The 17,879-nt window shown below is 43.5% G+C and overlaps 1 protein-coding gene across 2 annotated transcripts; it reads left to right on the top strand.

Moving 5' to 3' along the window:
• Window positions 1-8,696: 8,696 nt before the first annotated feature.
• Window positions 8,697-14,441, top strand: LOC120707693 (CMP-sialic acid transporter 5-like). Of its 2 annotated transcripts, XR_005689059.1 has the most exons (17): window positions 8,697-8,993; window positions 9,090-9,346; window positions 9,576-9,692; window positions 10,177-10,233; window positions 10,361-10,438; window positions 10,544-10,588; window positions 10,678-10,737; window positions 11,523-11,645; window positions 11,809-11,886; window positions 12,232-12,301; window positions 12,666-12,773; window positions 12,850-12,983; window positions 13,069-13,145; window positions 13,388-13,436; window positions 13,518-13,582; window positions 13,837-13,885; window positions 14,079-14,418. XR_005689059.1 is itself a non-coding variant. In XM_039992665.1 (16 exons), exons 2-15 carry the CDS (start codon window positions 9,176-9,178, stop codon window positions 13,566-13,568), a joined length of 1,218 nt encoding a protein of 405 aa, XP_039848599.1. In that variant the 5' UTR covers window positions 8,697-8,993; window positions 9,090-9,175; the 3' UTR covers window positions 13,569-13,582; window positions 14,079-14,441. The 2 variants fall into 2 exon arrangements, 1 of the variants encoding a protein (XP_039848599.1); XM_039992665.1 differs by lacking the exon at window positions 13,837-13,885 and having other exon boundaries at window positions 14,079-14,441.
• The last annotated feature ends 3,438 nt before the right edge of the window (window positions 14,442-17,879 follow it).

The following is a 17,879-nucleotide window of genomic DNA, read 5'->3' as shown; positions in this document are numbered from 1 at the left end:
GCACCGCACCGCCCGTCCGGCCGGCCGGCCGGCCGGCCGCGCCGCGCCGCGCCTCGCCTCGGCCTCGGCCTCGGCCTCGGCCTCGGCCACGGCCCGGCCCGGCCCGGCTCGGCGAGGCGAGCGAGCGCGCGCGCGTGTGGTTTACCGTCCTCCTCTTACCGGCTTCACAAGTGGTGTACAAGAAGTCCACCTTTTAAGTCGGTTGAGATCCTCCTCAATTCCCGGTACGGAATTAAACATTGATTCCCTAGCATTAATAGTGGGCTTTAAATTCTTTTAATGCTTTAGAATAAATGGGCCAAGCCCATTACTCCAACAATCCCCACCAAGAAATTTAAGCCACACTAGAAATACCCTCATTCTCTCATTGATATACCAGTATTCGACAGAGACTGTTAAGTTGAACTTCCATCTAGGACAAAGGCTACACTTATTCACAACTGTGCAATGGACTATGCCTTGAATTGCCAGTTTTGTGCAAACAAGTTTGACCAGAGCCCTACACTGGTACTAGGCTGCAAAAGCATCCCCGCGGTTTGGAGCTTATAAGTCATACTCCAGGCCCTTCATGAGTTTCTAGAGAATACCCAATTCTCATAGACCATGACCAGTTGTCAAACTCATATAGGTGTGTTCCTTTCAGATGTTCTGTAGGACAACATCTTTGTTTCAAGAAAACAACTCATTTGTTTAAAAGAAACCACCTGGCACACATTAAGGTATAGACCAACCTGCCATACAGATTAGAAGAGAAATGCACCTTATACACGGAATGAGCCCTTTTCACAAAGGTTCTCTTCTCACAGTCAGACTTTAGTTTGTTTCACCATCTTAATTCACGGGATCTCCGATCACATAGGACAGGTTTCCACTATAGAATGACTCACGTGGGTCTCAAGCCCAATTCCATAGATGCATTGTCTATCACATTTCGTGAAAGACCCTTTGTAAACTGATCTGCCAGATTTTTAGCCGTCTGAACATAGTCCAGGGCTATAACTCCGGAGTTTCTCAATTTTCTGACAGATTTCAACCGCCTTTTCACATGTCTAGATGACTTCATGTTATCCTTTGAACTATTCACCTTGACAATTACCGTTTGATTGTCACAGTTCATTAGGATTGCCGGTAACGGTTTTTCAACTATCGGCAAGTCCATAAGGAGCTCACGAAGCCACTCAGCCTCAACAGTGGCGGTATCTAATGCTGTGAGTTCTGCTTCCATAGTTGACCTCGTTAAGATGGTCTGCTTGCAAGACTTCCAGGAAACAGCTCCACCACCAAGTGTAAACACATATCCACTTGTGGCCTTTATCTCATCAGCATCAGAAATCCAATTTGAATCACTATACCCTTCTAGTACCCTTGGGTACCCGGTGTAGTGAATTCCATAGTTCATTGTCCCCTTCAGATAGCGCATTACTCTTTCAAGACCCTTCCAATGATCATCTCCCGGGTTTGAAACAAACCGGCTCAGTTTGCTTACAGCAAACGAGATATCAGGTCTTGTAGTGCTCGCTAAATACATTAATGAACCAATGATCTGAGAATATCTCAGCTGATCTCGCATTATCCTTTTGTTCTTTCTAAGAATTAAACTGGCATCATATGGTGTTGAGACAGGTTTATAGTCACTATAACCAAAGCGACTTAACACCTTCTCCACATAGTGAGACTGTGTAAGAATCACCCCACCATTGATCTCTTTTACCAGCTTTATATTAAGGATAACATCAGCTTCTCCCAGATCCTTCATCTCAAAATTTTGAGATAAAAACTCTTTGACTTCCTTAATCACATTAAGGCTAGTGCCAAAGATCAGTATGTCATCCACATACAAGCACAAAATCACTCCTTCAGCCCCACCATAGCGATAGTACACACATCTGTCAGCTTCGTTCACAACAAAGCCGGCAGAGGTCAAAGTTCTATCAAATTTTTCATGCCACTGCTTAGGCGCTTGCTTGAGACCATATAAAGATTTTAACAACTTACAAACCATTCCTTCTTGACCCTTTGATACAAACCCATCCGGCTGATCCATATAGATCTCCTCTTCTAACTCTCCATTGAGGAAAGCCGTCTTAACGTCCATCTGATGAACGAGAAGACCATAAGAGGCTGCCAAGGAAAGTAACACTCGAATTGTGGTCAATCGGGCAACTAGTGAATAAGTGTCAAAGAAATCTTCTCCTTCTTTTTGTGTATAACCCTTGGCCACAAGCCTAGCCTTGTACTTTTCAATAGTACCATCTGGCCTAAGCTTTTTCTTGAACACCCACTTGCATCCAACCGGTTTACATCCATAAGGACGTTCAACGACCTCCCAGGTTCCATTAGACATAATAGAATCCATCTCACTCCTTACTGCTTCCTTCCAATAGTCAGCATCAGGAGATGAATATGCCTCTTCAATGGTTCTGGGTGTATCATCTATGAGGTATACAATGAAATCATCACCAAAAGACTTTACAGTCCTTTGTCTCTTGCTCTTTCTCGGAGCATCATTGTTATCCTCCTCAGAATTTTCTACAAGTGTATGTTCATTGTGTTCTATCGGCTCAGCAGAGCCATCATCCTTGATGAACTCTTGCCTAGATGAACTTGTTTCATCTCTCATGGGAAAAATGTTTTCAAAAAATGTAGCATCTCTGGACTCCATTATAGTACCAACATGCATGTCAGGTACTCCAGATTTCACTATTAAAAATCTATATCCAACGCTGTGAATAGCATAACCTAGAAAGATACAATCCACAGTTTTAGGTCCAAGCTTACGTTTCTTGGTTATTGGCACACTCACTTTTGCCAAACAACCCCATGTACGTAAGTATGACAGTGTTGGCCTTTTCTTCTCCCATTCCTCGAAAGGAGTTATCTCTTTATTCTTTGTAGGAACACGGTTTAGGACATGACATGCAGTCAATATAGCCTCACCCCACCATTCCTTGGAAAGTCCCGCTGTATCTAACATGGCGTTAACCAAATCCGTTAGAGTGCGGTTCTTTCTTTCGGCAACCCCATTTGACTGAGGTGAATAGGGAGGCGTCCTCTCATGAATAATACCATGTTCCTCGCAGAATAAAGTAAATAAATTTGAGAAATACTCGCCACCACGATCTGACCTAACTCTTTTGATCTTTCTCTCAAGTTGGTTTTCTACTTCAGCTTTATAGATTTTAAAGTAGTGTAAAGCTTCATCTTTTGACTTCAACAAATAGATGTAACAAAATCTAGTACTATCATCAATCAAAGTCATGAAATATTTTTTACCACCTTTTGTCAACACTCCATTCATTTCGCACAAATCGGAATGAATTAATTCTAAGGGTGCCAAGCTCCTTGCCTCCGCGATCTTATGAGGCTTACGAGTTTGTTTTGATTCAACACATACATGACACTTAGAATTTTTGACAAAAGTGAACTTTGGAATTAAGCTCAAATTAGCTAAGCGCATCATACAACCAAAATTAACGTGACAAAGCCTCGAATGCCAAACATTTGTTTCATCAACGTTAATAACATTGTATGCAATTTTATTACAAACATCTGACAAAGAAAGACGGAACAAACCTCCGCTTTCATAACCTTTTCCAACAAAAGTACCAAACTTAGACAAGATACATTTATTGGACTCAAAGACTAATTTGAAACCATCTCTACACAGTAGAGAGCCGCTGACTAAATTCTTCTTGATGGTGGGGACATGCTGCACGTTCTTCAGCTGCACGGTCTTCCCCGAAGTAAACTTCAGATTTACCGTACCAACACCAAGAACACGCGCATGTGATCCGTTCCCCATCAGCAAGGAGGAAGTCCCGCCGGTCTGGTAAGAAGAGAACAAAGAAGCATCAGCACAAACATGAATATTAGCACCAGTATCAACCCACCACTCGGGTGAACCAAAGACTGAAAGAACAGTAGGTAATAAATTACCGTACCCCGAAGTTCCTCCAGGCTCGCTAATAACCATGTTGGCGGAGTTGTTGCCTTTGCGGTTCGGACACTTTGCAGCAAAGTGATCCGTACTAGCGCACACATAGCAAGCTCCCGTCTTCTTCTTCTTCTTAAAAGTGGTTGTCTTCTTAGTCTTTGGTTGGTTCTGCGGTGGCTTTTTCTTGTTCTTGTTGGAGTTGTTCTTCTGAACAAGATTGGCACTTGAAGCACCAACAACTCCTTTCCCACGTATGTCCTTTGCTCTTGCCTTCTCCTCAACATCAAGAGTCCCTATGAGTCCATCTATTGTGAACTCCTGTTTCTTATGTTTTAGAGAAGTAGCAAAGTCCCTCCAAGAAGGTGGCAGCTTAGAGATTATACCTCCAGCCACAAACTTATTGGGTAACACACATGGGGACTCTTTGCTGCAATTTTTGAGATCTTTTGCCAGAGTATGTATTTCATGAGCCTGTTCCACTACAGAACGGTCTTCGACCATCCTGTACTCAAGGAACTGCTCCATGATATACAACTCACTCCCGGCGTCAGATACTCCATATTGAGCCTCAAGAGCATCCCACAAAGCTTTGCCAGTTGGCAGCCGGATATAAGAATCCACCAGGTTATCACCGAGAACACTAATGATCAAGCCTCGAAAGAGGATATCAGCCTCATCGAACGCACTCCCTTCCTCTGGAGAGAATTGTTCAGGCTTACCCTCTTTCACATGGATCACTCTCGATAGTGTTAACCACAGTATAAGCCGCTCTTGCCAACGTTTGTAATTTGAACCATCAAAAGGTGATGGTTTGATTGATGCAGCAAAGCTAGATACCGAAAGCCTATTAACATAATCAGGTTTTTGGATTGTTAGAAATCTAGGCAATTTTCGGTATATTTTAATTCCAAAATTAAATGTATAAACTAGCAATATTTCTATGACTTTAAGGAGTAAAATAAAACATGTGAACATGTTTATACTTATCACACATATAAGCATAAACAATATAAATAACCAAAGTTTCAGGGAGTACCCTAAAGCGGGGCCGTTGCCGGAGGCATTGGCTGCGCTGTTACCAACTGGAGTAGACATCTACTCGGTTGGCCTCAGTCGAAGTAGTCGAACTAAATCGGTGCAGGAAGAAGTTCGCAGTGCAGTCCCACGAACGGTCACCAAGATGTAGTCGACGTAGTCGTTCGGCCACCAGAATGTAGTCGACGTAGTCCTTCGGCTCGTCCACCAGGAAGTAGTCGTACAATCGGGCAAAGCCTTAGTATTTTTGAGCAGTCACGCTAAAGCGTTACCCAAAAACCTGATTGCCCGCCTATCCCGTGCAGGATCTCAAGGCGAGCAAGGTTTCGGAGGCCTGCTCACGCTAATTCTGTGCGCGCAGAAATTAGCGTTGGGGAACTCAGTTGTTGCAACTGCAGAGGGAGAAGAGAGGAGCCGAGTTGCCTCAGTGCTCTGGTGCAGGATGGATGAGGGGAATGGCACTCCTTATATAGTGACTCAGGTGCTCAGGTTCGTTGAACCTGGACACCATCAGAGTCATTTAGGTGATGCGGTTATGGCCATTAATTACAAATTTAATTGCACGTTTAATCGCACGATTAATTGCTGTCAACGGCAAAATAGCCATCACATCACACTGCGCCGCACCGCACCGCCCGTCCGGCCGCGCCTCGCGGCCCCGGCCCGGCCCGGCCCGGCCCGGCCCGGCGAGCGAGCGCGCGCGCGCGTGTGGTTCACCGTCCTCCTCTTACCGGCTTCACAAGTGGTGTACAAGAAGTCCACCTTTTAAGTCGGTTGAGATCCTCCTCAATTCCCGGTACGGAATTAAACATTGATTCCCTAGCATTAATAGTGGGCTTTAAATTCTTTTAATGCTTTAGAATAAATGGGCCAAGCCCATTACTCCAACAAAAACAATGTGTATTTTGAACTAGATGGGCGTATTCCAGCAGCTAACACATTCATGTACGTGTGTATGGGCAGTCAAGTACATTGGTGCACTTTCCGAGAGAGAGAGAAAAAAAGAACTACACCAGCATACGTTAGATACATCATTATATTGGTTATCTCGTACAGTTCAAGTATGCCATGGTTATTTTTGATGACGTGGAGTGAGAGACGAAGGTGTACACAAAGTAACCCCTGTCATAAGCTATATTTTAAAGTTATGAAACCACTTCCCTGATTGTACGTAATATTTTCTTTTGTATGAACAAATCATCAGACGTATCAATGCATGAGATGTGTTGCCGCAAAATTCAGTGCGCTGAATCTTGCGAAGCACGACACGCTAAGGGGCTGGAGCTCTACTTATCTCCAGTGCAAATCCTGCTCTTTGTGTTCGCGGCGTGCCAATTAATTTGAAAGGAAAAGAAATTTAATCAGTAATTAACAGGAACCTATCGGCTAGTGTTCCAAATAGTTCCATAGAAGTGATAAATTACTGTGTATATAAGCTAAATACCAATGCAATCAAGAAATGCATCTTAGATACATATAATGCACGTTCCTTGTAAAAGAGGCTTTACAATGCAGAGTAACATAAAAAACATGGCTTTACAATGGGAGAGACACAAATTAAATACTATTTCTATTTGTTATTCTACCAAAGCAACATATTAGGAGCAAACTAATCTCTCCGTGCAAACTATGGAAACTTCAATCTGAATCATCGGATCAACATCCAAGGGGCATGGGGGATTGGGTAATTTTACAATCTGGACCCGCCCGTGGATTGGGTAATCATACTTTTGCAAATCCACCATCCCACCCCCCTGCACCCCTCCACTTGGATGTTGATCCGATGATCTAGATTGAAGTTTTCATAGTTTACACGGAGAAGTTGGTTTGCACCTAATATGTTCCCACCTACCAAGCTAAATACTCAAAGTACTTTATCTATGTTTTAACTTTTCTAGGTACATATATTTTGCTATGAACTTATGTTATACAATATATCTAGAAAAATTATAACAACCCATAATTTAAAACGTATGGAGCAACTACTTTATCAACTAATATACTTATTTTGAGGAAACATATCAACATAGCATGACCACTATAGTCATTACGTCACTATACTTATCTTAAATCCTCTGCAATGACATCTTCACATGCATCAACATAAGCATTCTTACTCAAGATTTTCAAGAGACTTTAGACATCTTTACATGCTCCATGAGATAATGTTACTCTCTTTTTTTCTTAAGTCTTTAATTGTTATCACCTCAACACTCGAATTATGTGCGTTGCTACTCTTTTTTTAGTGGATGTGAATAGCTACTTGCCAATTAACATTTTGGATGAACGGGGTGTGAAATAAATGGGATCCAATACCCAAAACCTTTTTTTCATGTATTTCCCCTCAATTCTTCATGCACCTTGCACATTACCCACTTCACACCGATGCTTTTTCTCTGTTGTTTGATATCATAGTGGATTTGTTAATGTCGCTATATCTTAGCTCATCGGTTTTTCTTGTATCCAAATCTCTATTGAGCCTCAACTATTATCTTTCATCAAGCTACAATCAGACTCCATAAGACTAACATCTTAACTCTCTACCATCTTAATATATTTGATTTAGATCTCTTACTTATTTTGCTACTATAACTTGTCATTGTGGCTTTCCCTTTAAACCGATATGAGAATCCAACCTCGAAAGTCAAAACCTACAACTATAACTTTAATCATGATCGTATTAATCAAAATAGGTTCTAGAACCCTCCCTCCTTCCTCGCATCGCTCCCTAGCTTGGGCAGTTTGAGGTGTCCTCTACGTTGCACTATGATCCCTGCAAACTTTGTAGGTTGTCATGTGTGATGTTTGGATTTAGATGTCACGAGCGAAAGCTCAAACTTCCTTTCGGTAGGATCCACATCAGCTATTGCCATGACAATAACTCACCTCGTTGGGGTATTGTTAAGCCCACCCTACTCACTTTAATTTTAACGGTTGAAAACTCTGACTATATCCGACAATGATCGCTCTGTTCTGTTGGCAACCGGCAGTAGTATTTTTCTCTTACACTAAATCAGCACCAGCCACCTACCTACCACCAGTCAGCTAGCAATACTTTTCTCTCACAGCAAATCAGCATTAGCTACAGCCAGCCGAACAGAACGGATATTTTTTTAACATCATATACTCTTGAAGGCGTCATCTTGCATTACCCTCCCTACCCGTAGTCTTCTATGATGGTCTTCTAGAGGTTGGAATTCCATTCGTAAGGGGATAGAGACGATGTGTACCCTCAAAATTTTAGCCAGAACGGTACCTTGATTTAAACCCTGATTGTCCATCTCTTGTTATTTTCAATCACTGTTATAGTTTTAATGGGCAACTATATATGATACTCATTTGTGTTTATACCAAGTTTCTTCGTTTAAGTTAGTTGTGTTTTTTACTGTTGTTATATGATAGATTGTATGTGTCATCATCTATATTTTGGAGTAATTTTATAACTCTACGTTTCGGTCGGTGTTTCTCTTAGTATTTGACACTTATTATTACTCGCTTCATGATGAAACACGTGCTCGGTGCTCTCGGTGCTCGGTCCGGATTGAGCAAGACGACCGAAACGGTCATTTGTCACAAGTCACACCGCCACTCGCGCCAAAAATCAGAGGAGATTTTAGAGCGCCATAAAGCCCATAATCTCTCGATCAAGACTCAAATCTTTCTTTAAATAAACACAAATAAATCACTACTCAAAAATTCCGTGATATCGAAGAAATATAAATACACCGGAACACCCGCCTTCCTGTCGCGTCGCGTCGCGTCCCCTCCTCCTCGCCCCACCTTCCTCTCCTCTTCTCCCCTCAGACCTTTCTCCTCCGCCCCCGACTCCTGCCGGAGCTCGAGATCCCGGAGCGAGCCTCCCACGGGCGCCTCCACTCCCCTCGCCGCACCAACCCGCCGTGTTATCGCCAGAAACCCCGGCCAGAACTACTCAGCCAGACCAACCCCGATCCGCCTCGCGCGCGGCTCCCAGGCCGGGCCAGATCTGCGAGATCCGCGCCGACATCGACACGCCTTCCCCGAGGTGCGGAGCCGAGCGGGACCCCTCGGATCTGCTCGAGTATGCAGTCTGCTCCGGTGTATCGTGGTTGATTTGCTGAAAATGGCGTGGTCGCTGCAGGTGCATGCGCCCGTGATCTCTCCGGGGCCGCGGGCACTGAGCGGCATCTCGGCGGGCGTGGGCCGCGTCGCTGGTGGCCAGCGGAGATGCAGCGGAATGGGGTGGTGGAATGCAGCGTCTGCCGCAACCGGCTGGTGGTGCCGAGCCCGCGGAGCGTGTCCAGGGCCTACGACAAGCACCGCAGCAAGATGTCGTCCAAGTTCCGCGCGCTCAACGTCTTCCTAGTTGTCGGCGACTGCATCCTTGTCGGCCTCCAGGTTCGTTGTGGCTAAACGCTTCATTCCCAATCCCTCACCTGGAAACGTTTCCGCAATCAATGATTAGGTGAAATAGCATCATGAATCTGGTATACAGAAGTAATGATATTACTAATACTGATGCTATGCAACCATGCTTTACTTGATCCTCTGCTGTAGTGTTACGTGCGTCTGAATGGCAATGGCCAGAGTTGAGGAGTTGTTTTAATGTTTGCCTTTGTTTGTGCAGCCCATCCTAGTGTTCATGTCAAAGGTTGATGGGAAGTTTCAGTTCAGTCCCATCAGTGTTAACTTTCTGACGGAGGTTATGAAAGTTATCTTTGCTATCGTGATGCTCATAATTCAGGTTTGTTCTTTTTGCTGATGTTTTCCGTTTCTGCACTTGTACTCCAACTTGAAGCGACCTTAGTAATGAAGATGATCCGTCCTGCATAGTCTCTTTTCTTAGTTGAGTCCGTAACATCTATAACTCTTAATAAGTAGCCCACTGGAAGCACTTTTTGGTCCTAGCGTAAGGATCGTATGACCCAAACTGCCTCCATATAAAAGGAAATGGAATAAAGAGAGTCTCAAAGCCATCTTTTAGCTGACAATGCCTTTAAAATGCAGAGAGGCAATCTTGCTTTGGCACTCAAAATCTGAACTAACTTTTATTTTTCTGTTTGTGCATATTAGCTTAGAATTTTGTTTCTATTCCCCAAAATTTTATTTTCATGACTCCTGATGGCTATACTGAAGTACAGTTACTCTGTAGTGTTTTCTCTCCAGCTTGTTTTATGTTTACAGTTTCTATTTGTTTACCTTCTTGTTGTGTTATTGTAATGTGACAGTCTAGAAAGCAAAAGGTTGGAGAAAAGCCACTTTTGGCACGTTCGACCTTCATACAGGTGATCTATCTCATCGATTAGTTTCTGACTTACCTGTACTGTGGAGACATATTGTAGTTCGATATATACATATACTGTTGCTTTTTTTTTGTCACATAATCTGATCATTCACTATTTGGTTTTGTAGGCAGCCCGTAATAATGTACTTCTAGCTGTTCCTGCTCTTCTATATGCTATCAACAATTACCTAAAATTTATCATGCAGGTAATTTTCGTTCAGTTTACTTGCAGAGTATTGTTATTTTATGGGTAGATGTTGATATAGCTTTGTTATATTGTAACAATCTGACATATTGAGTCAATTGTGCAGCTGTACTTCAATCCTGCAACTGTGAAAATGCTAAGTAATTTAAAGGTACATTTTTCTTGTACTATCAGTTGTACTGCTTTAGTTATAGTTTGTGTGTACACATCTCAAAGTACCTGTGATCTAAACTTCTCTAGGTGCTGGTCATAGCTGTCCTTCTGAAATTTATAATGAGGAGGAGATTCTCGGTAATTCAGGTAAGGGTAACATTTATGTTATCTTGCTTTATTTTTATCTTATATGACTGTGGATATTGTAGTGCATGTTTTCTCCTCCTATGCAGTATAAGGATTACTGGATTTCTTCTCTGTTGTCTTATCAAATTATGCTGATATCATAAAACATTGATAATTGGATTCTGAACTTCTTATGAATGGATTAGCCATTATTAAAATAAAGCTTAAGAGCTAGAATAAGTAGTATACATTTCAACATAAATGCTTCCAATTAATTTGAATCTTGCATTCTTTTGATTAATGATTGGAACATGTGGCACTCGATCGTCTGATTATGAGCATAGTGTAAGCTTATTTTGGAAGCTGTGGCATGTTGCAAGCAAGTTTGTGTCACACCTTGCCTTAGGCCCTGTTTGGATGGGCTAAAGTTGGATGCTAAACTTTAGCACATATTAGCAATCACATCTTTGCTAAAGTTTTTTGAGTCTTGTCTAAAGTTTAGCCCACCCCATTAGAACTTCTGTTTGGAAGAACTAGTGCTAAATTTTAGCATTTTTGGGCATTAGCACTTGGATCCAAACACCCCCTTAGCCATGGTGTTCTGTAATGATAGTTTTAGGTGAACCCATGAATTCTTTAGAAATTATCCGAACTGATGGGTCTTTTACTCTTTTCCACATATGTATAAGCATAAAAAGAATTATTAAATGAGGTTGTTCCTTTTGCAAATGCTTCTGTCATGTGCAACAGTTCTGACTTCAATTGTTGTTGGCCTTTCTCCCACTCTTTTTTTTTCATATTGACAGTGGGAAGCTCTTGCTTTATTGCTTATTGGAATCAGCATCAATCAACTTCGGACTGTACCTGCAGGCAATACCGCATTTGGTCTTCCTGTCACTGCAATTGCGTACATATATACACTGGTTTTTGTAAGTTGCTGCTCGACCATCTGATCTCCTTTATTTTTCCCCTGTACATATACACATATATACACTTTATTTGTAAGCATGTGCACTTCTTTTTATGAGTTCCGTCAACCAAAAAACATAGAATTATAAGTTACTTATATTTATTTACAATTGTGAATTGCAGGTAACTGTTCCTTCGATGGCTTCTGTCTACAATGAATATGCCTTGAAGAGCCAATATGACACTAGCATTTATCTCCAGGTAAGTTGAGTATAAGTTTGTTTACCTTTGGCCTTGAGGGCCTGTTTTGGTTCTGCCCCTGGCCACCCTGCCTGCTCCAGGCAGCAATTCCAGGTGTTGGATTTCAGACGCCTGGGTCTGGACTCTGGACATGCTGCCTGTTCCAGACTGTCTGGTCCAGGGTTTGAACCGTACATGCCCTGAGTTACTATAGAATTAGCTTGCACTGTCCATTCTTCTATCAGCGACTTATTTTATTTGTAGTTTTATTTTTGTTATCGTTTCCCGCTTCATATTGCTTGTCTTGTTATTTCTTTATAATCTTGCCTATTGTTTCCTTTAATAATCGTTCCATTGATTTTGTAGAACTTGTTTCTGTATGGATATGGAGCAATATTCAACTTCCTTGGCATTCTTGGGACTGCCTTGTTCCAAGGTGCGCACCTTCATTCGAAGTTCAGTCTCACATTGAGAGTCGATGCCAAAATGCTGCATGTTGTCCACTAGCTATATTTTTCAGTCCAGACTCTAGATATTTTGTATGATAGTACCCCATGCTTTCGAAGTACCAAAAGGAGAGTCATAATGAATTCCTTACTTTATAAACTGAAGGATTGACGAACTGACTGATTTTGTATAGAATTTTAGTATTTACTAGTTATTAATAATCCTTGGAGGCCCAATGGGATCGCCCATTCTTAGTGATGATCAGTGTCAATCCCTGGGGCAACATGATGGGCATGGTAGGCCTGTCTTATGCAGTTATGCTTATGACACAATCTTTTCCTGTTCGTTTGCAGGGCCAGAGAGTTTTAATATCCTTAGAGGACATTCAAGGGCCACAATGTTTCTCATATGTAACAATGCTGCACAAGGCATTCTATCTTCATTCTTCTTCAAGTATGCAGGTAATGATGTGCTACATTTGTTCTACATTATTCTTAACTTCTCGTATCTAATTTTGTAACTGAAATTATACTACAGACACAATTTTGAAGAAGTATTCGTCAACTGTTGCCACAATATTTACTGGCCTAGCTTCTGCTGCATTTTTGGGTCATACCTTGACCATTAATTTTCTCCTGGGCATATCAGTGGTGTTTATTTCAATGCACCAGGTGAACTTACTTTTTCTTTTGTTAGTTAATTTCATTGAAGCAACCTTCATTCTGTATCGCATATCTTACTATCATTTGTCCTCAGTTCTTCTCTCCACTTGCTAAAGTCAAAGATGACAAACCTGCTGACTTATTAGAGTTGGAAGATACACAAAACCATCGGTGAGTTTTTTTATCTTGTTCCAATGGTTTGTGTTTGCTGTTTGGCGTTTGCCTTCTTCCAATTGTATCAATGGGCAAATGGCATATATTACTCTTTCAAGAAGCGCTGTTTTGCACTGAATCCATGATTCTCTTCTAACTTGGGGATGTGCTTTGGGATGCCTGTTAATGTTGTAGAAATAGCAAGCTTTTTTTTAAGGATTGTTTAATGTGTGCCCTTATAAGGTGCTTGTTCTTCACAGGTCATCTGAATCTTCTTTTGTAAATATGACTGCTGGTGCGGCTGATGATGTAAGTAGCTTGTTGTTCATTTAAACATAGATCTGTTGTTTCATTTTGTATGGCTTACATCTAAGTTGACTGTCATTTCAGGCGAGCCATCGGATTGGCACTGATGAGAGGCAACCACTATTGCCTACATGAGCTTGTTTTTTGAGGTATACATAGATTCTTGTAGACAGATTTTTGTGGTGTTGTTCAGTTGACAATATAACATGGTCTGCAGTTATATACATGTAGCTAGCCAATGTATTAAGATGGATGATTACCAATGCTTTCAGTATATAAACCCTAGAAGAGGATGTTTGTATGATCTTTTTAGTATTTTTCCTGTGATAGTTCATTAGCTATATCAATTTGAGAAAGTATGAAAACAAGTGTAATTAATGGTAGTCACCAAATGCTGATACAGGCTGAGGCTGGAATGTTTTGGATATAATCCTCAAGATCAGAAAAATCTGGTTAGTTATAGGTTATATTATGTTTTGGCAGGTGTGGGCTGTAATATTGGATTTTCATTTCCTAAGTAGTTACAAATTGACTTAGTCCACATGTGCTCCATATTTCTATCTGCAATATACTAAGTGAAACATGCTTACTAAAATATTTATCTATCACTTTCAATCACATGCACACTGTTTTTCTGTTCTGCAGGTAGGATAGAAGATGCTCGTTTTTACCGTGTGAGCAGCAGAACTGTTATGTAGCATTGTGAGTTGAATAAACTATTGTACACTGTAAAGGCAAAAGAGAAAGAAGCACCAATGTGTTCCCCAATTTCTTCTTTCATTTTTTGGGACGAGGCGGGTGGCCGGCCACCAGTGGGTTTGTGGGAGTGGCAGACCAGCATACCATACATTTTGATAGACATATAATTGGATAGGGATTCTCAGATACGATACTTGTAACCAAAAATTTTCCTGGAGCTGTATACAGAACAGTGGCAACCCGATAATTCTTTTTGTAAGAATTCTTTTTTGGATGTTGATGAAAATGTTATCCGTTGTTATCTGATTCTCCAATCGTGTTCAATGTTAATTTCAGTTCAATCATGGGAAAGATGCATTTCTTTTTGGGTGGAAAAGAGATGCACTTGTAAACAAATAAGAGCAAGGTTAATAATTTAGCCTATTGCTGGCTGTAAGACTCTTTACAACTCATCTCTCAGTCCATTTGTATAATGGTGTAGTTCTCCATCATTAATATATGGCCCACTTGTTTATCACACAAAATTTCTTGCTTCTTGTGTTAAAGCTTACAGCCCACTTCTCTTCTCTCTCCTCCACCTCATCATTCAACCCATTTGTAGCCCACCATAATACTTAGCTCTTGCACACTGAATTCTTAAAACATGGAACTAATTGCAAGCTCGCGAGTTAACAAAAATACACGCAGGTTGCACTAAAACAAAGGTGAAAGACACTAACAAAAGTAGAACTCAAACAATCCACAACACCAATTGGCCAGACTAACGAAGGACGCCCGTCGATCGTGCACGCGGGAACTCCACCGGCTCCGGAGAAGGCGGGGACGCCAACCCCTCCTGGAGTCCTGGTAGAGCAAGTCGGGTGCACGCCGTCCCAGCTGAGCTGACGCGCTCGACAGGCCTCGCGCACACCACTACTCCAAGCTGCGTCAGGAGTACTACAAGGCTTTTCAAAAAAAAAAAAAAACACGACAGGCCTCGTCGTCGCCGGTCGGTAGGGCTGGAAAAAAAAAGCTCGTTAAGCTGCCCCGGTGGCTCGTTTCAAAATTGCTCCGATTACGTTCGTTTTTTTTAAATAAAGATTAGTTGATTTGGAACAAAAGTCAATTTTGACAGGCTCGGCTCGGCTCGTTATGCTCGATTTGAAGTTGAATATCAAACAACGCGGGAGACTATAATAAATACGAATATATTGATTTCGAAGAAAGCTCGAAAAAAGTCGAGGCTCGGCTCGGGTCCAGCCCTACCTGCCGGCCTGTTCGCCGAGAAGGCGTAGATGCAGTCGTTGCCGCCGATCTCTCCCACCCAGGGTTCCCCTTACCGGTGGGAACCGGTCCGGTTTTGGTTTGGGCCGGTACCAAACCGGCCCAAATTCAAAATTCAAATTTGAATTCAAAATTCAAATTTAAATTCAAAAAAATGAAAAATTCTCAAAAAATTTCTAAAACTACTTCAAGGTGCGACGAATCTAATGGTGTCAAATTTTCTTAAAAATTCGTTCGTTTAACATACTTTTTGGGCATTTAAAGTTAAAACAAAAAAAAGGAAAAAAATGAGACGGCCCATTAAGACCCACTTGGTAAACCGGTCAAACCGGCCGGTAAACCGGTCTAACCGGCCGGTATACCGGTACAAACCGGTTACACATGCGATTTTAAATTTGAATTTGAATTCAAACCGGTCAAACCGGCCGGTAAACCGGTCAAACCGACCGGTAAACTGGTCTAACCGGTCGGTATACCGGTACGAACTGGTTGAACTGAGTTTTTTTAATTCAAATTTGAATTTGACCGATTTCTATCGGTAACCGGTCAAACCGGTCCGGTTTACCGGAACCGGAGGGCGCCGGTTTGGGTAAACCGGTCGGGAAAAAAAAAACCTGCTCCCACCAAGGCGTATGTCACCGAGCACTAGCAGTCAGGAATTTTCAGTTCTCTGCTAGAGTACTAGTGAGCGAGGTCAGTCTCTGGAAACCTGTTGCTGCCGCTCTCAACAATGTTTGCCAGTCGTTCTACCATGCGTCAACTCTGTTCTTTGCCGTTTTTTCTTTCTTTCTTCCCCGGAAACTGAACCATAATGCTTAGATCTTCCCAAGTATTTCATCAGTCAATGTTTCAAAACGAAATTGCTTAGATCTCACAAATTATCATCATGCATGGTAGGCCTTTTAAACAGAGCTTGGCATATGTGTTGCAAAATTGCTGCACATTATCTTTGTAAACGGTTGGTTTATATCTCTAAGAAAATTGTGATATCAGGTATTTGTTAGTTTAGCGCAAATGGAAACGTACTTACGTAGTAAATATGTCAAGAAAAAAAAACTTTACAGTAGGTCCAACTGAATTACTGAAAGCCTGTAAAAATTAAAAATTAATAATTAAATTATTGGTCAAAGATATAAATGTTTGAATTTTGATATGCGTGTGTGCCTTATAAACGGGGAAGGAGGGAGTAGCGCTTTATCCCAAGTTATTTCTTCCAACCGAACGTCCCAGCAAATCAAAGCCGCCTCTGCTCTATCCGATTCCGATACCGGGGAGAAGAGAGAAAAACCTTGCTGGCGGCGAGTGGCGACCGGATCCGACTCCGACTCCATCCGATTCGAACCGTACTCGGCTTCGGGCTTCGGCTACTCGCCGTGGCGCCTCAATAAATAGAGGCCACGCCCCCGCGCTTCCTCGATCCATTCATCCACCACCGCCACGCACTCCGCTTTCTCCCCTCTCCCTGCGGCCGGCGGCGGCCGATCGGCTCCACCACCACCACCACGGCACCACCGTCGAGAGCCAGTTTGCCTGCTTGCTTCCGGCGGCGGAAAAATGTGCGGCGCTGCGCCTGCCGGGCGTCCCATCTACGGCGGCGTCCCTCGTCGCGCCGCGCCAGCCCGTCCCGACGCCGCAGCTGGCTCGCGCGCGTCCGGGACGAAGAAGCCGCGAGGAGGAGCCGCGCCCGCGGCGCGCGGCGTGCTGGCGCGAGACCCCTCGGTTTGCCTCGCCGCGGTCGAGGTGTCCGCCGTGCCCACGGGGAGGCGCGCCAAGCGCGCCCGCAGCGGCATCGAGGCCCGGGCGGAGGCTTCAGCCGTCGGCGGCGAGATGCCCAGCGACCCTGCGCTTGATCTCCTCCGCAAGCGGATGGCCTCGGAGCTCGAGGCCCTGCGCGAACTCGTGAAGAAGGCTGAGCTCATATCCCGCCGACCGGCATGCAAGAGCGGCGCGGGCGCGGCACCCGCCGGCAGGAGAAAGCGGATCCTGGCCGCCGAACCACGGCCGGAACCACGGGTAGTAGAGGTTGGGGGCAAGATGATGCAATCTGTGAAGAGGAGGAAGATGTCAGCTTCGCTGGATCAGAAGCAGAAGCAGATGGAGGCGCCACGCATGTCGCCTGATGAGAGGGAGCGGCTTGCCGGTCGGCTGGCCTCGCTGGCGGCGGTGCCAGGCCACATCGTGGAGTTCCTGCAGCAGCAGTTCGGTGGCGATGCGGCGGATCCCCAAGGTGAGATCGAGATCGACGTCCACAAAGTTGAAGACTCAGTCTTGTTCGAGTTGAAGACGAGGCTGGACAAGTTCGCCGAGGAAAGCCTCGTCGCGGATGCGGGTTCCCTCCCCAAGGAAGAGCACGGCTCTGCGATGATGGATTTGGATCCGAAGACGACGCAGATGGGCAGCAACCTCGCCGAGGTGATCAGAAGCGACGCCATCCCGGGGCAGGACGAAGGGGACGTCGACATCTGCGGCGTGTCTGGTTCAGAC

The sequence above is a fragment of the Panicum virgatum genome, chromosome 1K (assembly GCF_016808335.1).
Source record: "Panicum virgatum strain AP13 chromosome 1K, P.virgatum_v5, whole genome shotgun sequence".
Taxonomy (NCBI): domain Eukaryota; kingdom Viridiplantae; phylum Streptophyta; class Magnoliopsida; order Poales; family Poaceae; genus Panicum; species Panicum virgatum.
The sequence above is the reverse complement of the archived record's forward strand: the minus strand, read 5'-3'. Positions and strand labels throughout refer to the sequence as shown.